The sequence below is a fragment of the Mangifera indica genome, chromosome 18 (assembly GCF_011075055.1).
Source record: "Mangifera indica cultivar Alphonso chromosome 18, CATAS_Mindica_2.1, whole genome shotgun sequence".
Lineage (NCBI taxonomy): Eukaryota > Viridiplantae > Streptophyta > Magnoliopsida > Sapindales > Anacardiaceae > Mangifera > Mangifera indica.
Window position 1 is genome coordinate 6,402,823 of NC_058154.1, and position 26,984 is coordinate 6,429,806.

The window sequence follows — 26,984 nt, forward strand, 5'->3', positions numbered from 1 at the left end:
ATAATTTCTAACAACAATTTAACATGTTTCCCATCGCCAAATTCATGCAATTTTGGTTGAATTGAATTCATGCCCAAAATTCGAATTTAAACATAATTCAATCTTAAAATAATCATTCAGATTCTAATTTCCTATAGAATACGCAATACAATTTACAGAAAATATGACAGATACGTAACCTATGCTCTGATACTAATGTTGGGAACAATCATGTCAAAAATAAATTCTGTGAAATATAATAACCAATAAATTTGCATACCCGGATTCATTTTCCAATACTATAGGAGACTCAATCTCTCTATGCAATGGTTTTTGTTTCTTTGTATTTGGTGAAAAGGAAGAGTGAAAAGTACTTCTGTTAAAAGCAAATAGTGTGATTTTATTGGGAAGACAATTTGGACTTAAAATAAGAGTCCAATTGTCAATAACTACCCTTGGCAATTAAAGCAACCTGGGTCATGTCGACAAGTCATGGCTGGACCTATACCTAATACTTGTCTATTTTAAAAAATTTACATGAGTGGTTTATCTGTTTTGTCAGATCTAGCAATCTTACATGAAGAGAAACCAAATAATAAATACATTACAGGTAAACAGACAAATGGGTGACATAAGAAGAGTGAAGAAATTGATGTGGGTAATCTCATCATCATTATATCACTAAGCATGACATATTTATATTTAACATTCTCTTCGTTGCTTCAGCCAACAAATACAATATTCCATAAATTTGTCCATAAAGAAAAGGTTGAATGACAAAAGATATAATTTTAAGTATAAAAGAGTAAATATATAAATTATCTTTAACAATATTTTAAAATTAAAATTTTTATTTATCTAATACAATAATTACAAAGATGATTATTGAACCTAGGATTTTATCTATTTAGTATGGTTGATATATTCCAAATAAATGATGATCTGATTTAAATAAAATTTCCTTGTTACAAAAAGATATACCATGGATTCAACTTTATTTATATCTAACCATGCATCATAACACCACAAACACAAGACATAGAAAAAGTAGAGTTGAGATATGCATTGTGGGATGGCTAAATTTAAATTACAAAAATAGAAACAAAATAAATTTTAAAAAGAATTTGAAAAAATACATAAACCATAAACTTTTTCTTATTTCTTATTTTGATACAAAAAGAAAGTTTATTTTTTGATAGTTCAATGTAACATCATACTAGTTTTACTTATAGAAAAAGATGATTATAATATAATTTTAAGTTACTAATAATTTAATAAATAAAATATATAATTATATTTTAAAATCAAAGGTCACATATCTAAAATTGTATTTTCTTTATGTTTTTAATCCAAAAAATATATTATTCTCTTTTTCTTAGATATAACAAAACAAGCTGATAGGTGAGTGAAAAAAAAAGAATATAAATTGAATTTTCAGATTTTTCTAAAAGAACTTAAAATAAACATATCATGGAGTAAGTCTCACAAAGTAAAATGATTAAGATTAGTATTATATGATAAAACGGTTTCTCAATCAGACTAGCAAGTGACAAACTATAGGAATAACCAATGATTTCTAGGTCTAGCAATTTATGTCAAGGGTTTTAGTTAAAAAACATATATCAAATAAACATATTTATTTTCTACAAAAATAAATATATTCATATGTACATAATGACATGGTAAAGCTCAATAAACTATCACAAATATATCACAACAATTCTCTTATATTCTTCAAGTTCTAACATCACTACATTAAGATTTCAATGTCAATACTTACAATTATTTCTCTCTCAATATAAGTTACTAAATAACTATTCAATAACTTATCCACTGTAACACCCATAGGTATATCTTAAGGGCATTATAGTTATTTTCTATGTTTATACGTATGTATGATTGAGTTAATGTTAATTAGATAAAGCATGGTGAATTTTAAGTGAGATAGTTAAACCTTTCTAAGTTTGTGTTTCACATGGATACCAAGGCTGCACCTCTTTTGTAAGTTGGATACTGATTTCAGTAGCTACACAAAGATTTGGATGAGCTATCAAATGCTTGTATCGATCTTAAAACACCCTATGGATGTTTTCTAACGTGTTCATGTAAATTATTTCTTGTCACGTAACCTTAATTGGGATTTTTTGTTTCTCTGATGTTTGTAATTAATTTAAATTTTGTAATATGTATATTATATTACCCTATTGATATTCGATAGCTCGAAAAACAAACAATTAAGAACTCCAAGGTAAAAGGTTCATAACTGGGAAGGTAAAGTTAAGCAAAATTGTCAAGTTTAAAGGCAACCAACATCTCAAAGACTTCATCACATACATTGAGGTGTTTTAGTACCTTAAAGTCTAGATAAAGGCTTGGCTTGCTAAAATGTTCCCTAAGTTTGAAGTAGTAGTATTTTTGAATCACTTTGTTAAAAGAAATTGCTATAACAACTAATGGAATTGAAAATCAAGGATGGTCAAGATTAGGTTAAGAGTTTGGACTATGGACCTAATTTATTCTCTCTTTGGGTTTGTTTGAGTGTTAGAGGAGAAGGGGAGTTTTTGGGCAATGGATTTCTTACCCATCTTTACTGGTAAGGGTGAAGTTAGTGAAGGCAGGAGGCATGAATGAAAAGAAAAGGTAAAATAGGTTTATATATTACTCGTATTATGATAGAAAATGAAACCCTAATTGTGGCTTAAACGCTAAGTGTTGGGTTTTTTAGGTTGTTGAATATTAGTGGGATAGTTGAATATATAACAAAAATCATAGAATATCCTAAAAAGTCTAATTAAGGACCACATTTTAGGATAATAATTTCATGAACATGGAAAATACAACCATAGGGTGTTTAAAAACCAATACCTGTGTTAGACAACTCTTCCAAAACTTCATGTAGCTGTTAAAACACTTATCTAACCCATAATGAGGCAATGCCTAGATATCCACTTGCAGCACATACTTGGAGAGACTAAAACTGCTCACTAAAGGCTACTAGGACTATAAATAGACCATATGTGTATAAGGAATCATGCTTGATGGTTATGGTTTGTAAAAGATGCTTTTGAATTCTAAAATCATGTTTTCATAAATAGTGAACAATTGTTCATTAATCGCATAATAATCATTCATCTTTGTATGATTTTTTAGTGCGCCAATAACCTGTAGTGCAATGGAATTAAAAATTAAACATCAAATAATCCTGAAAAACTCTAACCTAGATACCCAATTTAACCATACAAAATCACGAAACATGCAAAACATGCATAAGGTGTTTTAGAATTTATATATACGTTGATGCCTCTTTCAAACATCACGTAGCTTGAGACAATATGTTATTAACACTCATGTGGTGTGTCTTACTATCCACGTAGAGCACAAACATGGAAGAAAGGAAATCCAAGCAAAAAGGCTAGGGTTTTATATGTGTTACGTGTATTTATAATTGCGAACCCACGTTTTTAATTTATATGTGCAAGTGTCCAATCACGACTAGAATTTCACCCAAGCACAACAATCCTCAACATATATATGCACGGTTGGCATGTAAACATCTATAACTAACATTTTACAATATCATTTACATGACTAATGTCACCTGTGTATGTTAGCCAACATGGCCAAAAGCTTGCATGATGGACACCATATGTGTGTTTCAACCAATATTCTTTTTACTAATGGTGTTAATCGACATCATGCACTTTCATGGTCGACATTATCCTATTAAGTGCACAGTTGGAACATTCAGTTGCAAGGTTGTGCACTTAGTCAAAATATGGTCAACTGAATCCTTTCAACCTTAATAGGTAAACCTAGTCTATTCGTAATCTCTCTCTCAACCCTAAACACTAGGATTATTAACAAACAATCTATATCTTTAGGTTTGATTCAACTCATTTATGTGTGTGACTCATAAGCTCTTTATTGAGTCGATAGTATCTATACTTGGGTTGTATCTAAACATAGATCAAGATTGACCTCTAGCAAAACATCATGGCCACCTGAATAATAAAGTGTCAGTAAATATGTCTTAAACTTTCACAACATCACAGTTATATGCAATTAAATCTTTTTGTCAACTAATATTTCTTGAGACAGAGACATAGAAGTATGTCTATCTTAGTGGTTCCTTGGTATAAATCGATACACATCAATGACCAACATGGATTAGGCTACAACTTTATCCCACTATGGCTACAGATTCAAGTACTCATAAATGTCATTCAGTATTCACATGTGAGATACTTCTCTTGTGCTCAAGAGTGATGAAACCTTTATTGATCAATCATATCTTTCATTTATCTCACGATATGGTTGATTATTACCTTTATAGTTACTTCAATTACGATAGCACATTGGATAGCATCAAACCATACCAATCCTTACATAAGATGATTTAGCAACCTTAAGTCAAAGGATTACAAGCACCTATGGTGTTTAGAAGATTCTTTTTATAAACATAGGAGCAACCATCCATATGGATATTTTCTGATCAGTCAATTCGGTGAACACGTCTAAAATATAAACTCGTGTGTTATACCAAGCTATTTACAACAACTTCAACACATGGGAATTATCGCCACTTTAAGTGGGGTCACTCAATAATATGATAATTTTATCATCATTATGTGTGCCCTTATCCATTGCAATGTCGAGATTATAAATATTTTTTAAATAGCCACTTAATATGTACATAAGGTTCCCACGATGAGTTATCTAATCCTCTTATCATAATTTTACTATTCTAAGGGCATGTTGTTCGTACTATCATATAATTAAACACATATTAATAGAATAACACTAAACCCTTTTATTAATGATTAATATAAAATTGCATCAACAAATGTCAAATTTGATTGGCTCTACAGTAACTACCTTAACAATCTCTCACTTGCATTATAACCAATCGATCATATATCTATTATCGATTTGGCTACATGTCTATCATGCTTCTACTACAACAAAGGTTTTGTCAATTAGTAAACCAAATTGACATTCGTATCAATCCTTGTTATCTATATGTCACCCCATTAAACAATCTCTTGGATTAGGTAATATCATTTGAATATGTGTTTAGACCTCTAATGAGACTGCGACTTATTTGTCTGAGTAATCATTTCATTGTTATCGCAATAGAGCTCAATCAACTTGGCAATACTCAAAACCACTCTAAGTTCAGTCACGAACTTTTTTATCTATATAACCTTTTTTATTGCTTCTGAAAGGGCAATATATTTGAACTCGATTGTAAAATTAGCCACTGTATTTTACTTAAAGCTTTACTAACTAGTTGCACCACTATTTAAATAAAACATAAACTCTGATTGGGATTTATAATCATCTTAATTTGTTTGGAAACTGACATCACTATAACTTTTAACAATGAGTTTAGATTCTCTTTTACAAACTAAGAATGCATTCTTAGTCCTTTTCAAGTACTTCAGGATGTTCTTGATAGCTATCTAGTGTTTTCCACTAGATCAGATTGTATCTACTACAAACTCTCCAGGTGTATGAGACATCAAGCCTTATACATAACATGTTGTCATGATTAATCTTATAGTCGAGACATATGAGATCCTACTCATCTCCTCTTTTTTAGATTGTGTTACTTGGACATATATCTTTTGGAAGATATATATAATAAAACATGGGTAGAAATCTTTTCTTAAATTCTTTCATATAGAATCTAGTCAATAGCTTGTCTATATACGTGTTTTGGGTTAGGTCTAGGAGTCTACACTCTCTATCATAGTAAATTTTAACCCTAAAAATGTAGGTTGTTTTTTCTAAGTCTTTTATGGAAAAACACTTCTGATAACAAAGCTTTTACTGATTGCAAGTTCGATATGTCACTTCCAATAATCAAGTATGATCAATATACAATACCAAAAATGCAATCATGCTCCCACTGACCTTTTCATATACATATGGTCTATCTTCATTTTTTATGAATCTGAACTCTAAAATAATTTCATCAAATGAATATTCTAGTTCTTTGAAGCCTACTTAAGTCCATAAATGGACTTTTACAGCTTGTATATTTTATCTACCTATCCAACAAAAATGAAACCATCAAATTACGCCATAGAGACATCTTTTGTAAGGTTATCATTCAAAAAAGTAGTCCTGAAATCCATCTAAAAGATTTTATAGTCATAGTACATAGTTATAACAAGCATAATCCTAATAGATTTAAGCATAGCAACTAACAAAAAGGTTTCATCATAGTTAACCTCATACTTCTTAATAAAACCTTTGGCATCCAATTGTGTTTTATAGGTTTGCACATTACCTTGCATGTCCACATCTCATATGGAATTTTATCCACAAATTTAGATGAGACATGGTTTAGTGTATAAGTAGTCGTTTATAGGGCATGACCCTAGAAAGACATGGATAAAATAGTAAAACTCATCATAGACCTAGCCATTTTAATCAAGGTCATATTTCTCCACTTAGATACATAATTATACTGTGGCGTATCAGAAAGAGTAAGTTGAGATGTTATCCCAATTTTCTTCAGGTATTCTTTGAATTCAATACTCAAGTATTCACCTCTTTGATCATTTTAGAGTACTTTAATTTGTTTCCTACATTAATTTTCTATTTTGTTCTTGAATTCTTTGAATTTATCAAAATATTCAAATTTGTGTTTAATCAAAAACACATAACCATATCTACTAAAGCCATCAATAAATGTGATGAAGTAGACTTTCTCATATCTATTATGCACTGTCATGACCCTACACACATCGCTGTGTATAATCTCTAATAGTTTAGTCATTTTTTCGCTGTGTCTAATGAAAGATGATTTGGCCATCTTACCCAATAAACACGATTCAACTTCATCATATGAATGGAAGTCAAATGATTGCAAAACCTTTTCTTTAAGAAGTTTTGATATACATTTCATATTTATATGGCCTAACCTACAATACCATAGATACGTGGTATTTAGATCCTTCAATTTTAATCATTTACTATTTTATACATTGAGAATTTCATTATCCGGTTAGAGAATATTATTTAGGCCAAACGATTAGTTCTCACCCAAGGTTTGATGTTTTCTCAAGTTTCCACCCTTTAACTATGGAAACACCAAACACCCACCCATGACTGGTTAGATTTAACAAAACCCTAACGGTGGTAAGGGTAAAATCATTATTTTTGCTATATTATTAAAAATAAACTAAAATAGAATCTAATTTTGCCCTCCTAAACTTTAAAAACTAAAATTTTTCTCCAGCCTAAGTTTTAAAAAATGGCAGTTTCGCCCCAGGGTTTGGTTTTGAAATCTCCGATGACCGTTCTAGCTCCATTGTCGATTGCCTCTCCCTCCCGAAATAGTCTCTCCTTCTGACGAATGTTTTCCTCCCATTTGGAGGCTCGATCGACTTCGTCTTCGCCTTGGGAGATGAAGAACTTCATCGTGGAAGATGAAAAAGTGAAGACGAAGCCGTCATCTTCGTCTGAGAAGATGATCATCTTCCCAAAGGTCTTCTTCTGGGAAGACGATCGTCTTCCTAGACGAAGACGACGACTTCGTCTTCGTCTGGGGAAACGAAAAACTTCATCTTCCCCAACGAAGTTCTTCGTCTCCCAAAGCGTCTCTGACACCGATCGAGCCTCCAAATGGGAGGAAATCATTTATCGAAAGGAGAGGCTGCTTCGGGAGGGAAAGGTCACCGGTAATAGAGCCGAAATGGTCACCGGAGATTTCAAAACCAAACCCTAGGGTAAAACTATCATTTTTTAAAACTTAGGCTGAGGGAAAATTTTAGTTTTTAAAGTTTAGGAGGGCAAAAAGAGATAAAATTTTCAGGCGTTAGGGTTTTGTTAAATCTAACCTGCCATGGGTGGGTATTTGGTGTTTTCATAGTTAAAGGGGGGATATTTGAGAAAACATCAAACCTTAGGTGGGAAATAGTCGTTTGGCCTATTATTTAAGCTAATGGTTCTAATACCATCAGCAATCGAAAATAAATATTCTTATTTGTCCAAAATAGACACAAAAACTAAGTTTATAGAAATAAAAGGAATATAATAACAATTTTTTAATTCTAAAACTAGCCAGCAAGCAACCTATAATAATAAATTCCTATGACTAATATAGTAACGCATGCTCCATATCTAACACATAGGTCAATCTCTCTTTTAATGAGCAATCTATTATGTTGTGGTCCTTGCATATCAAAACAAATATAAGATTCGCATCATATGTCTACAATCTAAGATGAACAAGAAGAATAGTTTATCTCAATAACAAACATACCTAAAGAAGAGGATTTAGTTGTTTTCTTCTTCTTAATCTCTATAAAGGCCTTACAATGTCTCCTTCAACGACTTACCTGACCACAATAGAAGTAGACAACATTTCCATTCCTCACACCACCTATAAGCTAAGTAGCAGTATCAAGTCCCTTAGATCTCCTCATCCTAAACTAAAATCATAACTTAGGCAAATGTACTACTGAACTTAATGTAGTTATAAAATACTTATAACGATAGGCATGCAGGAGAGGTTAGCGTTGCATAAAGGGTTACTTTCTAACTGGCTTACTTATAAACTTGTTATACATACTAGAACTTAACACTTTTTTTGGTTCTAAAATCATGTTTTGATACCATAAATGTAACATCCCTCTCTAGGAACATACCTTTACACAAAGCATGGCCTAAAGAGATGTGCACTGCTTGATTTCTTAACTAAAGACAGTGGAATTTAAGAGCATATAATTAATTCACTTATAATTAAAAACATGCAAAAAGGTGTCAATTGGATAAATACTTTAAATGCAATAAAACCATTCATTATTACAAAATAAATGTCTAAAAGAGTCTAAAAGTAATTGAGAATCTTTGCGGTGTATAAATGGAAACAAAAACACATATATAAGATAATTTCTAAAAATGATGATTTTGCCTTTTGCCCTTATACAATAGCTTGACTAGACCGTTGGCTCTCTTATATGCCCTACTACTCGTTTCTACCTTTAAAACTATAAAAGGGAATGTCTAAGTTAAAACACTCAGTAAGTTGATGACATATCAGTGCCTTATACAAAGCATAAAATTGAAATCCTGATGTTCTATCATTAAATATCTTTGTGACTAAAATAAATGTTTTTTTACTCTCTACCTTACCTATCCATCTATTCTTAGCATCTTTGTGCCCTATATACATAAGCCATCTCACACAAACTGGTAAGGCCTAAGTTGATCCAGTATCTCTGATGTTCGAATGAAAACAAATGACACCTTGCGTGTCTTCTCAATATTGTACCTTGTGTACATGTCATATGACCTATTGGGCTAACTAAATGTGATACCTTACATAATGCATAAAGTTGATAAACTTGGCATTCCATTTATGAATCTCAGTATAGTTACCACTCAACACCCTCGTGCCCTAATATAGACCATCCACAAAGGTTATTAAAGCTTAAGTTGAGATTGGCATATCTGGTGCCTTAGTGAAAGCATAAGAGACCTTGTGTGTCATTATCTGTCATGCCTTGTGCACTTATCATACGACCTAATAGGCTAGCTATCTAGGATACCCTGGTCACATAAGGAATAATCTAGTAGCAATCTTTTCTCTTCTTACATAAGCTACTTGAAATTATTGTCTTAACCATCATGGGATGACCCTTATTGTAGGTACATATGTGATACATCTCATTGACCACGTGAGAAAAATATCTAAAGAGCCACAATCCTTACCATACACACCTGAATAAATTGAGTGGTTATGTGCCTTGACACTAAGTGCATGATGATCTCATAGGTATCCAGCCTTATTGCTTTTGTGAATCTTACCACTTATACACACAGTTGGTGGCTATCTAGATATGAACCTCTTTTCTTAAATTTTTTGATTTTGAAATGGATCTGACTAAATCGGGGTCTCATGTCGTCTTTCATATAGTCAGATACCATTTTTAATTCTATCTGGCTTGTTTTTTTACTAAAGTCTCTAATTCTTACTCATTTTTCTTCCCTTTCATTATGCTTGAACTAGGGGTAAAATGGTACTTTTTTTCACTAAAATATCTTACGTAGGCATCCTTTACCTATTTTTTCCCATGACCTTCACTTAGTCTTACACAGGTGTACTCTTAATTTATCTTTTTATGCTTCTCCTTGGACTAAACACGAAAGTATACTTTGCCAGGAATAAGTGTTTCTCTAACTTAATTCTATTTTGACATTCTTCCTTCTACACATTTGTCCCCTTTTGGAAGGTGACATATGGGCATATGTCCTAAACCACACGGTCTTGTATGCCTTTCCTCTTAACGAATGCAAAAAAATTACAAAATTACTTATTTTGAACTAAAGACATACATGTGTGTATGAGACCATACATGACCGTGTGTCATGATTTGGAGATCACAACGTCTAAGGTTCCTACAAATTCTTGCTATTTTTCAGCATTATAGACATATACCAAAGTTCTAAACATAAGTTTAAACATCTTAAAGCAATTTATTATAACACATATCATATAAACATGCTTAAGATATTAATTCAAGTTTAATATCATTATCATATAAAGTTTTAACTTATTAACACAATTCATTAACCCAATATTTCAATTCCTATCAATATCTTTAACACAATATAACCATTCAATCAATAAAATACTCCTAAAAATTCTAGAGACATCACAACACAATCATAGCAATATGTTCATCCTTTTACTCTTCCAAAAGTAGTCACACACCCATGATCAATATACAAACTAACTCTTAAATATCTATTAATCATGGTACTGTCATAATAATCAAGTTTACAATCTAAAATTAGTCAGCAAAACACATTCCAATCATCCATAATAGCTTAATATATTCGATAGATTGCAACCATAGATCATAGCATTTGTTTCAAGGAAAGATAAGCCAACAAGTCATCATACTTACTTGAATTCTATAGCTTACAAGTTTTTTGTGTTGCTATAGGGATTTTAATTATCGTGGACTCCTCTCTAGCAACTATGATCCTCTTCTCTCTTTTTTCCCCTTAGGTTGGGCGACTGTTAGAGTTAATTCCTTGCAAAACAATCAAATTATGTTTAAATACAAATCTTGTCTAACCATGACACATAGGCGTGTGTCATAAGGCATACAGATGTGTGCCCCTTTTTAACTAACAACTTTAACACATTCATGTGAAATGACTTTCTTGCATTTTCTAGTTACAAACAAATGTCACTCTTGCAATGCATGATCGTTCCCACTATAAATCTGTTTAAATAACACTCCAAACATAATTTTGAATATAAAGAAAAGACTAAAATGTTTTTGGTCTTACTTGTGGGTGTTACAATCAAAAAGTTTTGATGAACATTCTAATAAATTGAGATGCCATTGCATTAAATCTTCCTTTCACTTTAATAAACAAGCTCGAATTAATCAAATAGGTAAATTTAAATTAATCACCAAAAGCTCATATGTGTATGTTGATCATATGATGTCGGCCAATATGGCCAAAAGCTTGCATAGCTAGTACCATATGTTTATTTTTGACTGATATGTTTTTAACTCATGGTACCAGTCTGCATCATCCCACCAAATGCACCGTTGGCACATTAAGATGCATGGTTGTGCACTTGATCAAAGTGTGGTTAACTGGATCTTTCAACCTTAATAGGCAAACCCAATCTATTCACAATCTCACACTCAACCTTAAACACTAGGATTGTCAATAAAAAATCCACACCTTAGAGTTTGATTTAACTCTTTTATGCATGTAACCTATAAGCTATTTATCGAGTCAATAATGTCTAGATTTAGGTTAAATCTAGACACAAACCAAGATTGGCCTCTAGCAAAGCATCATGACCAACTAGGTTATAGAGTGTCAATGAACTTTTCTTAGGCTTTTACAACATCACAATTACGTGCAATTCAATACTTTTGTCAACCAATATCTCTCGAGGCTGAGACATAGAAATCTATTTATCTCAATGGTCCATTGGTACGAACTAAGACACATTAATGACCAATATAGATTATACTACAACCTTATCCTATTGTGGCTATAAATTCAAGTAGTTATGGATGCCATTTAGTATTTTTATGTAAGATATATTCTTTTATGCTCAAGAGTGACAAATCATTTATTGATCAACTATAACCTCTATATATCTCATGATATAGTTGATTACTACCTTGGTAGCGCATTAGATAGTGTCAAACCATACTGATCCTTACATGAGATGATCTAATGACTTCAAGCCAAATGATCACATGCACTTGTGGTGTTTAGAGGATTTATTACATAAACACTAAAGCATCATCCATATGGATATCCTCTAGTTGGGTCAGTCTAATGAATACTTTTATAAAGTGCACCTATGTGTTACATCAAGTTGTCTGCAATAACTTTGACCCATTAGAATTGTTGCCACTTTTGATGGAGTTGTTCAACATTATGAAAATCTCATTATTATTACATGTGTCTTTGTTCATTGTAATATTGGGATTATAAGTATTTCTAGATTGACCACTTAATGTGTACATAATCCTATTTGACAAGTTTAGTTCATTCAATAATTCAAAACACCCTAAATACATTAGGATTATCATCAAATAATCCTTTGTTTAAAAGTTTAAATCAACTTCTATAGGCATATGATCTATAAACTCTCTATCAAACAAATAATGTTTGAATTTAGGTCAAATCTAGACATAAGCCAAGACTAGTTTTTAGCAAGACATCATGACTACCTAGTTGACAGAGTATGAGTGAACTACTATTGTCTTTGTCAACTACACAATTTTATACAATTTGATCATTTCATCAATCGATATTTTCCAAGGCTAAGACACGGATGCAATCCCACTATAACCACAAATTTGAGTGGTTATGATGTATTTTAGTATTCTTATGTGAGAGATCACCTTTAGTGCTCGGTGTATAAAGAATCATCTATTGATCCACCATAGTCTCTATACAAATCTCGATATGATCAATTACTACTTTTATGGTTATCCCAATTGGATGGTACGTTAGATAATGTCAAATTATACTAATATTTGTACGAGACAATTGATGACCTCAAGTCTAAGGACCACATGTACTCATTTGGGAGTCTTCTTATCAAGTCTATTTGATGAACACATCTATAACATACACCATATGTTACACCAAGTGTTAATAAATTTGACATATGAGAACTGTTGCTATCTTACGGTTGGGTCAATTGATACTATGATAATCCTATTACTATTACTTATGCCTTTGGTCATAATAATATATGGATTAGAGATGTTTCTATAATGGTCATCTAATGTATGCATAAGGTTCCCCTTGTCATGATTCTACCATTCTAAGGACATATTATTCATTTAAAGATATTATGAGGAACATTGTTATGAATGAATAATATAATACCTTTATTAATAAATAAATAAATTACACAACTACAAATGTACAAATCGACTAGCTCTAGGACACTATCCTAACAATCTTATACTTACACTGTAGTTAATCTCTCATATGTCTAATATTATTTATGGCTACATGTATATCATCCTTTTGCTGCAACAAAGGCTTGATCAATAGGTCTACTACATTATCATATGTATCAACCTTTAAAATTTGTATATCTTCATATTGAGTGATTTCTCAAATTAGATGATATTATCTAAGCATGTGTTTGGACCTCTGGTAAGACCTTGGTTTCCTTTACCTAAGTAATGGCTATATTTTTTTTGCAATAAATCTCAATTGGCTAGGCAATCCTAGAAACTACTTCAAATTCTATAATAAACTTCTTGATGCAAACAATTTCCATTGTAGCTCTATAAAGACAATGTACTTAGACATTATTATAGAATAAGCAATTGTACCTTGCTTGGAGCTTTTCTAACTAATTGCTCCACCATTTAAACAAAACACAAATCTCAATTAAGATTTGAAATTATCTCGATCATTCTAAAAACTAGCATCACTATATAAATCCTATAAATCAAAAAAAGTATCCTTAGTCCTTCTTAAATATTTTAGGATATTCTTGATAGTTGTCCAATGTTTTTCACCAGGATTATATTGATATCTATTACAAATGCTCAAGGTGTATGAGACATCAACCCTTGTACATAGTATGACATACATAATAAATCCTATAATAGATGCGGATGAGATCCGACTCATATTATCCCTCTTAGATTGTGTCTAAAGACACATCTCTTTTGAGAGATATATCCATGGGACATGGGCAAAAATCTTTTATTGGACTCTTCTATATTGAATCTAGTCAATACCTTGTCTATGTACGTGCTTTAACTTAAGCCAAAAAACCTACATGATTTATCACGCTAGTTCTTAATATCCAAATGCAAGCTGTTTCTCCTAAGTCTTTCATGGAGAATTATTTGGATAACTAGATTTTTACTGATTGCAAGTTTGATGCATCATTTTCAAAAATCAATATGTCATCAACATACAATATCATAAATGTTATACTATTCCCATTGACCTTACTATACACATATGGTTCATCTTCATTTTTAATAAAGTTAAACTTGTGTATAGCTTGACCAAAATGAATGTTCTAGCTCCTTAAAACTTGCTTTAGTCCATAAATAGATTTTTGCAACTTACATACCTTGTCAGTCTATCTAACATGAACGAAACCATCAAGTTGTGTCATAAACACATTTTCTACAAGGTTACCATTTAGGAAGACAATTTTGACATTCATCTATCAGATTTAATATCCATGATATGCAAATATAACAAGCATAATCCTGATAGACTTAAGCATTGCCATTGGCAAAAACGTTTCATGATAATCAATACAATGCTTTTGAGTGAAATCTTTGGCAACCAATTGCATGTTTTTGACTTAAGCATACACGTTACCTTTCATGTCAATTTTCTTTTTGAAAACCCATTTACACCTTATAGTTTTTTCCCTTTTAGGTGCATCCACTAGAGTGCATACTTGATTCAAGTACATGGAGTCTATCTCATATTTCATGGCTCCAAGCCATTTCTTAAAGTCTGGACTCAAAATAGCATTAGTGTAGGTCATGGATTTGTCATTATAGATTACCAGTATATCGTCGTGTTGAGTCATAAAAAAACCAAATCTCTCTAGCTCATGGCATACTCAACTAGACCTATATAGCTTATGTGTTGTTGAGTTGGTTCACTTGGTTCCACCTGGAATGAACTCCTTATTATGGTCAACCATTGGTAATGACACATCATCCTATCTAATATCTATGGTATCCTATGGCACTAGAACATCAAGTTTTGTCTTCCTCCCACTAATTCCCTTAAAAATAAATTCTTTCTCAAGAAATACACCGATTCGAGAAACAAATACTTTTCGCTTTTCCAAGTAGTAGAAGCAGCATCCCTTAATTTCTTTTAAGTACCCCACAAAGATATACTTTTAAGATTTGGCGTTCCACTTTTTCAAAGCCAATTTTTTGACATATGCTTCACAACCTAAAATCCTCAAGTAATCTAAATTAGGTTTCACCCAATCCATAACTTATATAGAGTTTTGTTTATAAATTTGGATAGGGTACAATTCAATGTGTAAGTGACTGTTTCAAAGGCATAACCCCTAAATGACAAGGGTAGATCTATAAAACTCATCATTGACCTAACCAGTTCCATCAAAGTTTTGTTTCTCTGTTCAAATACACCATTGTGTTAGCGTGTACTGGAAGGAGTGAGTTGAGATACTATACCATTCTCCTTCAGGTAATCTCTAAATTCAACACTTGTTATTCACCTCTTCGATTACTTCAAAGGATTTTAGTAAGTTTTTCAAGTTGTTTTTTCCACTTTGTTCTTGAATTCTTTGAATTTTTCAAAGTATTCAGACTTGTGTTTCACAAAAAAACACATAGTCATATCTACTGAAGTCATCTGTAAATGTGACGAAGTAAGGATCCCCTATATCGACTACCATTTTCATAGGTTCACACACATCACTATGTGTGATTTATAACAATTCAGTTGCCCTTTCACTGTGTCCAGTAACAGGTGGTTTTGGCCATCTTATCCAATAGTACGATTCACATTCATCATATAACTAGAAGTCCAATAATTTCAAAAATTCTTTTTTGAAAAGTTTTGATATATGTTTCAATCTTATGTGACCTAACTTATAATGTAATAGATACATGGTATATAAATTATTATTTTTAATATATTATTTTGCATATTAAGCACCTCATTATCAAATTTTTAAACATACAAATCACTATACAATTATAACGTTTTATAGAAAATATTATTTAAACTGATTGTTATAATACCATTAACAATCGAAAATAAAAAATTTTCTTTATTCAAAACATACACAAAAATTAGTTTTTAGAAACAGAAAAAACGTACTGTTTTTCCTGTCTGAAGAAGAGGTTAGAAAATACGAAGCGCTAATGGTTAGAAGAATTACTTAATTTTATTTGGGCCTATCCTACAACATGGGTGCGAAACGCTTATTCGCAAACCGCTTTTTCCCTTACCCTAAGGGTGTGAAGCAGTCATACCGAATGAAGTTCTTTTGATCTAATTACTCGCTAAAATTAAACAAAGAGAATCGAATAACGAACAGTTGACTCCTACCTATGATTTGTTTGAAGATAGAAGGGAGGTTGCTCTTGGACACATGGCAGCTTAACATCCGAAATTGAACAAGTGTCTTTCTAATCCAACAAAACTCAAAAGAATTTTAAAAAGGGAAGACGCAACATTTTTGTTTTACAATTACCCGTAGCAACGTTAAAATAAAGTTTAATAGGTAAAATGAAAGATGCATTATGACAACTTTTCAATCGAAAATAATATTTATAAGCCTGAAAAGTGGAAATATAGTGTAACCTCTGAAAAATTGAATTCATTATAATTTGAAAGATTCGTAATAAATAAATAAATGAATCTCTATATATACACAACTTACTCAAACGAAAATTGCGAATCTTGTCAATTGAAATTCATCTACGTTGTTCAGATCTCCCATGGAGCAGCAGTAAAATATTCAAGTAAAAATTTAAGCTGATGTTGCTTATTTAAAGCGTACAGAAACAGTAGTTTTAAAGTATTATAAAGATAACAGGTTAAAAGGAAATTGGAGTTTTAAGTTATGGAGCATTAACAATGGCAGACATAGAGAGTTTCTGTTAAGCTCAGTTCAGAATGTTTAGTCACATCAAAGACAAAAAGTGTCAGCAGAAAAGCTGATGACTGGATTAATGAATAAATCAGAAATTGTAATAATATATAGCTATTTGAGTTGACTGCTAATTCCCAAACTGTCTCGAAGGTTAGGAACATGAAGTTGATAATGACTGGAATATATCTCAGTTGAGTTATTTTCTTGTGGGAAGCTTCTTTACTCTTTCCTCTGCAGTACGGACACTGCGTCTCCTTCGTCATACTGGACTATATCATATTTTGCTTGTATGCATTTTGAGTTTTGACATCACTTTCACTATCATCAATCTTTCTCCTCTTGTGCAAAATTTCACGTTATTTTTTTTGAACATTTATTGATTAGTATTACTGTTGCCAAAACAAGTAAAAAAGAAAGAGAGGAAATCTCACTTCTGATCTTTTCACATGCAGAGTTGATGGAGAAAGATCAATATGAAAGATTTTTTATTTAGATTGTGACGAAATCCAACTTTATTTCTTTTTATTTCGTGATCCTTTTAGGGTTCATGTGCTAGCAAAATTTCAATCAAATTTTTACAATGTAATTAGGTAACTTTAGAAACTAGAGAAATGACATGTCAAACATGCAACTTTACTGTAATTAGTTTACTCATAAAAAATTATTAGTTTATCATATAGAACATGCTACATTCAAGCTTAATTGTCTTTGAGATTTTTATGATTGGAATTAAAATTATTCTGAAACTTAACATAAGAGACAAAAATTTATTTTTCTTGTCATTCTAAGTTTTAAAATGAATATGATACTAACGTTGATATCATGTGTATGCTTAATTTTGACTTTCAAAGAAGAAAGAGTAACAAGGCACATTGTCCATTTAAGAATATTCAGTTCATGACTTAATGATTAATTAAGCCATTTGTACCAAGAGATACACTGAAGTAAAACCTGATGAAGATAATTTAAGTAGAATGAAACTAGAAATATAGGCCAAATCACTTATTCCCTCCCAAGATTTAGTCCATTGCCAAAGTCTCACCCATTAAATTTTAAAAATCCAAATACTCACTTGTCAGTTATTAAAGTTAATAAAATCTGTTAAATCTAATAGTATATTTGTCATTTAACCAGTAATATTTAAAAAAAATAAAATTTTATCTCATTCCCCCTCTTAGTTCTAAAAATTAATAATTTCTCTCAAACCTAAGTTTTAAAAAGTTACATTTCTCCTTAATTAGGGTTAACTTAAAAAGGCAACACTTTTTTTGACCAGGAAATCTGCTCCAGCCACCTTCTTCGAGATTGACAATCTTCTTTTTCTATTACTCTTGATGACAAATGGCCAAACAGAATCAATCGAATCTTGTTAGTCAAAGACAAAGATGAAGGATGGCTATTGATTCAAAGACAAACAAAGACGAAGGGCGATTATTGATTTGAAGGTGAACGAAGACGAATGGTTGAAGACAAAGATGAAAGGTCACTGTCTATTCGAAGATGAACACAAGCACATTACTTTATTTCGACGAACAAGATTTGATTGATTTCGTTGAGTTGTCTGTTGTCAGGAGTCACAAAGAGTATTGGAGAAAGAAGGGCGTCAATACCAGAGAAGGCAGTCGGAATGGATTTCATCGTCAAAACTAGTGTTGCCCTTTTGAGTTAACCTAAACAGGGGAGAAAATATAACTTTTCAAAATTTAAGTTTAAAAAAATTATTAATTTTTTAAACTAAAATGAGAAAATGAGATAAATTTTTTTTAATTTTATTAGTTAAATAATAATTATATACATATATTTAATAATTTTTGTTTACTTTAATAGTTAATGAACAAATATTTAAATTTTTTAAATTTAATATATGAGAGTTTGATAATAAATTAAATCTTGAATAGCAATCAGTCTCTTGGCGTAGGACTATATCCTGGAAACAGTGTAATTAAGAAACTGATACGATATTTGTACCGGATTGCATGCATTAAGTAGAGAGAGAAAACAAGAAAAAAAATTCGAGTTTAGAAGAAAATTTAAAAGTAACTTTACATTTGAGTCTTTTCTTAATGTCATCCAGAAAGATATTAAATTTTCGTGTTCTAAGATCCAAATTAATTAATCCCAAAATCCTACGTGTAAATTAATCTTCACTTCAGTCAGCTCCTTTATCTCACAAGAAGAGACACTGTCAAATTAAACTCTTACACTTTACAAATAATAAATTTTGTTTAATTCAACTTACTGATTTTCTCCCTTGCTCAGCTTCAATCCATAATTTTCCCATAAGTGATCGCCATCTGCCGATAGGAAGGCATTCCCAACGTTAGAATATAAAGGTGAAGAAGTTTCATTTGTTTGATGAAGTCTTATTGTAGTCTCTGTCTCTTCTTCATTTATCTCACAATATCCTCCTCCTTGATTGTACATCAAGTAATTACTGCAGCTTCTTGAATTCTCCTTCCGTTTCTTGTTAGTTTTCTTCATATAATTGTTGATGTTATCCCACTTCTCTTTGCACATTAAGCCATTCTTGTCATATCCTAAACACACCATTTTAGCTGCAATTTCCTCCCATACTGACTCTTGAGAACACCCACTCTGTTGAAATCTTTCTTCCATGCTTGTTCTCAGTTGTATTAGCCTTGTAACCTCACATTCTTCCCAGTTATCACTCACCTCTTGACTCACACTTTCATTCTGGTTCTCACTTTGTCTTTGAATCTGAGAAGCCATTAGCTCATCACGATAAGAGGCCTTGATCAATTGCTTTCCAGTTAAGTTTTGTAAGGCCTCTATTAAAGCAGAATCGCGAGCTTCAATCCAAGCTTTCTCTTTAGCCCACAACTTATGTTCTCTATCTATACGAGCTTCTTCTTGTCGCCTCCAATCTTCGTCTCTCAACATCCTCTCTTGTGCCTTCTGTTCAAGAGTGGTTGTAAGTTTATGCAACCATGATTCTTGTCTCTCAATTAGCTTCCTCATTTGTGAGTCAATGAACTCCTCTATCCTTATCTTCCAGCTCCTTCCTCCTCTTTTCTTCCCCCTTTTCTCGGTTGAATCATTCTCCATATTGCTTAAATCATTGTCATCAGACGACGACGAATTGAATTCAGAGGAGTTACAGAGGCTAGGGCTATTACAAAGCTTTTGATGAGAGTGAAACAGCCTTTGATTAGCCTGATTACAAGTTTTGGTAGCAGTATGAAAACGAAGACTGGATCCAACATCGTGGGTTTCGGGGACTGAAACCGAATTGCTGCTGTCTCCATAGAGAGCCTCAAGTTGCCTAAAGAATCTGTAGTTCTTTCCATCCTGTCTTCCAGCTTTTCCTTCCTTTGTCTTCTTGTAATATTTATATAAGTTTTCAAACTTTTCTCTGCATTTTTTCCCACTTCTTTGGTACCCATGCTCCTCCGACATAATCCTGTTAAAAAACATTTCAAGAAATTAAATAAGAATAACTAAGCCCAAATACAATGAACCCTAGCTTAAAATGCAAATTGAAAAAAAAAAAGAAAAAGAAAAATCATAATGATAATATACAAGTAAGAGAAAAGTAACAGAAGAACATCCATAAAAGTTGCTTTCGTATATATAATCACATGCGCTTTCATTGCTGTGTATGTACACTTTGGTCAACTAAAAGTATGACGTTTCAAATTGCCCAAAGAAAGGCAAGAGAACATAATAAATGTCTGGTTACATAAGATAAAAACTAGTAGTAGATGATCACTCAACCAAAAAAAAAAAGTTGTGAACATCTTTTTTCGAAAAGAAACTACACATTTTTAAACTGGAAACTTAGGCAGAACTTAAACCGTAGAAGCAATAAGCAAACAAGAAAGATCAAAGCAACGAAGAAAACATCACATGGGTCTGCAACTAAAACTTCGTCATAGTGTAGTCTTTCTAGCCCCCATTACAAAAAAAAAAAAAATCAGAAACCCATAATTGCTAATACTTAGAAGTTTGTTTTTCACTTAATATGTCTTGGTGAACAATGAAAAGACATGAATTAATTGTCGCAGAAGAAAGAGACAGAAATACAATGTTAATCCCATAATTTTTTTTTTCTGGAATCCAAAATATTAATAAAGGGTTTTGTTTGAATCTTCTATGTAAGATAAAGAAGGAACCCATTTCTTCATAATTGCTAATAAAAAAAACATTAAGAAGTCACTGATAATAGAATGGTTAAGAGAATATGAGGCGGAAATGTCCTTAAAGTCAAAGAAGAAGAATAAATTAGAAAATTAGGGCTTTGTATTTGTATACCTAGAGACTTCATCCCAAAGAGGACCTTTCTGATTAGCCTCCTTAAACTTGGAATCAAGACGAGATCTGATCTCAAGAAGAGTTAAAGTCTCTTGTCTCGGCCATCTTCCAGTTCCTCCTCCAAAAGAACCACCGGCTTCTCCCTCAAACCCACTAAAACTTGGAGTAGAAACAACAGCACTACTAGTTGTGTTATTAGTATTGTTATTAATATTAGTAAAATCTTGAGGCCCACGAGCCATCAGCTCACTCACTTGACGACCCATCATCAACATCTCATAGTGGTGGCCTTCTGGGGTGGGCGTGAGACTCCGATGACCCGGAAACAACTCAGCCACTTGTGGGACAACCGGAAAATGAGTACCTCTACTGTTCATCAGCTGCCGTAGATCCACCAAACCACCATAGTCATGGCAATTGTGATGCTGGTTACGATTATGATGATCCTCCATTTCTATATGAAGTAGTAGTAGTAGTACTTGTACTACTAGAGACAGAAGAACCACCTTTTAAACTTTATTTTGAAGCAAAAGATTTAAAAGAAAAAGATAGTGTTGCGACTAGCTAAAAGGTTAAGGTAAAAGAGAGTAAGTGACAAGTAAAGGTTTTATGAGAGAAAGAGAGGCGAGAGCGGCAGACTTGGATCCTGTCGTCCACGAAAGAGCTCCAATTTATTCAGAGAGTAAATGATCCAATTTCTGTTTGAGTATTATGTATGTATAATTTTCCTGTGCGTATATAAATTTGTACGAATATTAATCCGTCTCTCTCATTGTACAGTAGTTGGTGGAGAGTTTAACGGGTAGAGGGAGTGTTCGGACAAGAAGAGAACCAAAACATAGAGGACGGGAGGGGAAGAGAAATCTCAAATGAGTGATTGACACGTTTTAAGTTTAAACAAAAGATTTTGAGGTGGGCTCATGCTGACGATACAACAGTGCCTAGGATCCTTTCTTTTTGACTCCGTTGTTCACTTTCGCCCTCTACCTACTACAACCTTTTCCAGCTTTTGGAAAATGCCAGTGCTTAAAAGTGCTATTATTGATTGCTCATCATCTAATTATCACTTTACAAATAATAAATCTATCTTGTCTTAAGAATTCTAATGTCTAGATTTGACTATCTTGCATTAAATACTTGCTAATAAATTTGATTTTTTTTTTCTCTTGGTTTTTAGGGCTTTTTATTACATCGAACTTAATGATATGATATTGGATATAATTGTAGTCAGTAATCATGCTAAGAAGACGTCTGTGGATATTATAGTTTGATTAATTAATTGTTTAGTGTAATTATTAATGTTTTCTTGATATAAAAGTTACACCAATGTTTTTCAGTTCGGCTTCTTATATCAAACTTAATGATATGATATTGGATATAATTATAGTTATTTATTATGCTAAAAACCATCTAGATCGGATAATCTATGCAATGTGATTACCTCAATCATTTATTTTAAATTATTGATATTATAGCTTGATTTATCATATAATAAAATATTTTAGCACTCTTTTGTCACTACGTAAAACAATATGATATATAATATAAACAATAATTGAATTGTCTTATAAGTGTGTTTGGTTCAATTAGCTTTTAATATTTAAATTATAAGATTATCGCAAAGATAAATTATATAACAAAATTAATGGGTAAAAGTTATTGTTCTTTTTTTTTTTTGGGTAAATTTTTATGTATAAATATTTTTTTTTGTTAGTAGTAATAAAATATTACTGAAAAATTATCTTACTCAAATTTACTAAATATGTTATACTAAATTTATTAATTAAGGGTAAAATTGTGAAAAAATTAAGATAACCTTGATTATTTTTTTATACCAAAGGAATATAATAATTAGATTATCTCATACATCATTTGACATTTTAGTTTAATAATAAAATATTATCACAATCTGTTGTTTGAAGACGACATCAAAAAAGGGGAGAGAGAGAGAGAAGTCGAGCGAAGACAACACCAGAAAAGGGAGGGAGAAAAGAAAGAAATCTTATGAGAAAAAATAAAACATGTCAAAGTTTAATCCTTAGGAGAAGTTATTAGTTTTCTAAATCTAGGTGTGAAATAGATGATATTTTATTTTTTTTAAATATATTGCTAATTAAAATAATGATTTTACCTCTAGAACTTAACTGATTCTGTTAATTTTAACAGTTTACATGTGAATGTTTGGATTTTTAATACTTAACAGATACTAATTTGGGAATGTAACAAGCTTTGGGTGGAAACAAGTAATTTGGCCCAATCTTGGGGCATGATAATGGCTTCTCTAGTGAGACCTCTACACTGCTCAAGCTACCAAGAAAAGTTCCTAAAACAGCATACAAGGTAATATCTGTTACTGCCTTAATGTTAATTTCAATTAAGAATTTTAGATTTTTTTTTTAGATGAAATTAGAACATTTTACTATACGTATTAAAAGTGGATATGGGTTGAGATCTATGAGATGATGTAATACTTGCAAGTAAATCTAAAGGGTAGTAATGTCTTTTTCAGAAATTTCAATTTAGAAAGTTTTGTTTGGGCCTAATGATTAGTCCATATAGATAAATCATAAAAGATGAATTTTATTTTGTTAAAATTCAACAAAGACTCCTTTAAGTAGGAGTTTTAAGCACACTAAGAATTGGTGGCCTATATAAGATAACTTCTATCCAAACTTTAGGGTTTTTTAGCCACCTTGCTAGAGAAAAGAAAAGAGTGCATTGAAGGAGAAAAAAAAGGAATGGCAATCCAAAGAAGGTAGTGTCGACAAGCCAAAGAAAAAAAAAAAGAAGAAAAAGAAGAAAGGAGAAAAATGTTATGCCTAAATTTTTGGTATGCATTCGTGAAAGATTTTCATATTCTCTCAATTCCACCATTAGATCGCTTTTATTTTTGGATTGTTGGTAAAACACTTATTGTTCTTCATTATAAATGATGAGATCATGTTTTGTTTCTCTAGGACCATATCATCTGTGTTAAAACATGGCTAAAAATTTAGGTAAGTAGAGTAGACTTCTTCCCTCATGTCATTGCATCTTGACTGAGTTATCTTGGATATTTGGTATAAGATCATTGTTAGTTTGTTATCCTTGAATCTTGGATGTGTTCTTGAATGATTTGTACACTATTTTGATAATTCTTATGGTTGGAAATCCGAACAAGATCACTGTTAGTTTGTTATCCTTGAGTCTTGGATGTTTTCTTGATTGATTTGTACACTGTTTTGATAATCTTTATTGTTGGAAACCCAGATAAATTCCTATGTTGTTCAAGGAGTTGCATTCTTGAACCTAAAATGGTGCAAATGCAATAGGAATGGCTTATGTTGAGTTTGGCAAGCATTAAGCTTGTTGTGATGGAGTATTTCAAGCTGTATTTTCTTAACTTTCAGTCTACCAACCAGCCAAGAAGGAAATTCTCAAAAATCATTTGTTGAAGCACTAAGATTTGCATGCATGTGATAAAGGTGTAGGGTGGTTTGCATGAAGGAATTGATGAAGATGAATTTCTAAAAAAATCATCTTTTTTAATTTTTCAAAAATTCAATTGAGAAAGCTTTATTTGGGCCTAATGACTAGTGCATATAGATAAATCATAAAAGATGAATTTTATTTAGTTAAAATTCATCAAAGACTCTATTAAATAGGAGTCCTAAGCACACAAAGAGTTGGTAGCCTATATAAGATATCTTTTACCTGAATTTAGGGTTTTTTAGCCACTTTGCTCGAGAAAAGAAAAGAGTGCATTGAAGGAGAAAAGAAAGGGATGGCGGTCCAAAGAAGGTAGTATTGACAAGCCAATGAAAAAGAAGAAGAAGAAACGAGAAAAACATTGTGCCCAAATTTTCAGTATGCCTTTATGGAAGATTTTTATATTCTATAAATTTTACCGTTGGATCTCGTTTATTTTTGGATTGATAGTAGAAGACTCATTGTTCCTCATTATAAATGGTATAGATCATGTTTTGTTTCTTTAGTAACCTATTGTCTATGTTAAAACATGGCAAAAAATTTTGGTAAGTAGAGTAGACTTATTCCCTCAAGTTATTGCATCTTGATTGAGTTTTCTTGGATATTTGGTATAAGATCATTGTTAGTTTGTTATCCTTGAATCCTGGATGTGTTCTTGAATGATTTGTACACTGTTTTGATAATTTTTATGATTGGAAACCCTAAAAAATTCTCATGTTGTTCAAGAAGTTGCATTCTTAAACCTAAAATGGTGCAAATGCAATAGGAATGGCTTAGGTTGAGTTTGTAGGCATCAAGTTTGTTGTGATGGAGCATTGCAAGCTATATTTTCTTAGCTTTTAGTCTAGCAACTGGCTAAGAAGGAAATTGTGTGGATGTAATAAAGGTGTTCGGTAATTTGCATAGAGGAACTTGTAGATGCATACCATGAGATTTTTTGGGGAAAATTGCATGGTGCAGTTGAGAACTAGGTGATATATTAGGTACTAATAACTTGGCTCAAATTTCATGGAGCATAGGTCAAGTTTAGTTCATGAAATATAGTTTCTCGAAGATGCCAACAAGCCCTCGGAGGGTACCCCGTAAGACAACCTCATACATTTTAGATATGAGACATTTGTTTTAAAGTTTTAGGGTGAACGAATTTTTGGTATGGGATGAGCGTCTATTCATTGTAGCAATTAGCAAATGAGAGAAAAGGCACCTAGCATTATTCGAAGTAAACAAGATTACCCTTTTACCTTTAAGCTAAATGCATGATAGGGAATTAACAAGGAAAAGTCTAAGAAAGAAAGAAAAAGGATAATTAGCCAAGTAATGGTGCTCAAATTTGTGGAATACAATAGCAGATCCTATCCGAGTCACATTCAAGTCAAAAATAGTGAAAGTATATTTAGTTAGTCATTAGCTATATGCATAAGTGGCTAGTTATGTAAAAGCAATAAGGTCATATGAAAGATAAATACCCATGAGATGCATCATGCATTCAGTGTCGAGGCACATTAGCCATATAGTTCAGGTAAGGGAGTGGTTTCATAATTAGTTCCATACTTGATAAACGGGATGCATTACATACATACCCATAACATGGGCCACTCAAAGGTGGTTTTCAATTAGCAATCTGATAGTTGTACGTATGTGGTAAAAGAGAGACTGTGTTAAGTCCCTCATATAATTAGGGTATCATCATAGTTAGTTAACCTGATAGTCTAGCCAGCATGTGCGCGAGGCATAATGAATAGTTAGTGGACACGAGAGGTGTCAATTACTTTCACGAGGCATCAGATATATTGAATTCAGCTTAAGTATTATTAGACTATGTCAAATGGTCTATGTTTAGGGCACGAGGGTGCTAAGTTGTGATCACATAGGTTATTTTGTAGTGGAACACCAATTTTAATTATGTTTTGCTAGGTGCTGAGAGATCACTTACTAAGTGTTTTCACTCACGCATTCTTTTTCTGTAGTTTTGTAGGTAGAGACAAGTAGGGAGGCATGTGGGGGATCCAGTGGTCTAGCTCATGAGATAGAGGGGCAAGATCATTATTTTCATGTTTTACAGATTAGACATTCTAGCTTAGATAGTTGTTTATGTTATGTACTTGTTTAGAGATTTAGA

General features: G+C 32.0%; 1 protein-coding gene across 1 annotated transcript; it reads right to left on the reverse strand.

Moving 5' to 3' along the window:
• Nucleotides 1-19,142: 19,142 nt before the first annotated feature.
• Nucleotides 19,143-22,078, reverse strand: LOC123201788 (trihelix transcription factor PTL-like). The gene is made up of 2 exons (XM_044617343.1): nucleotides 21,398-22,078; nucleotides 19,143-20,546 (listed from the first exon to the last, which is right to left on the reverse strand). The coding sequence occupies exons 1-2, from the start codon at nucleotides 21,847-21,849 to the stop codon at nucleotides 19,361-19,363; spliced, it is 1,638 nt and encodes a 545-aa protein (XP_044473278.1). The 5' UTR covers nucleotides 21,850-22,078; the 3' UTR covers nucleotides 19,143-19,360.
• Nucleotides 22,079-26,984: the final 4,906 nt, after the last annotated feature.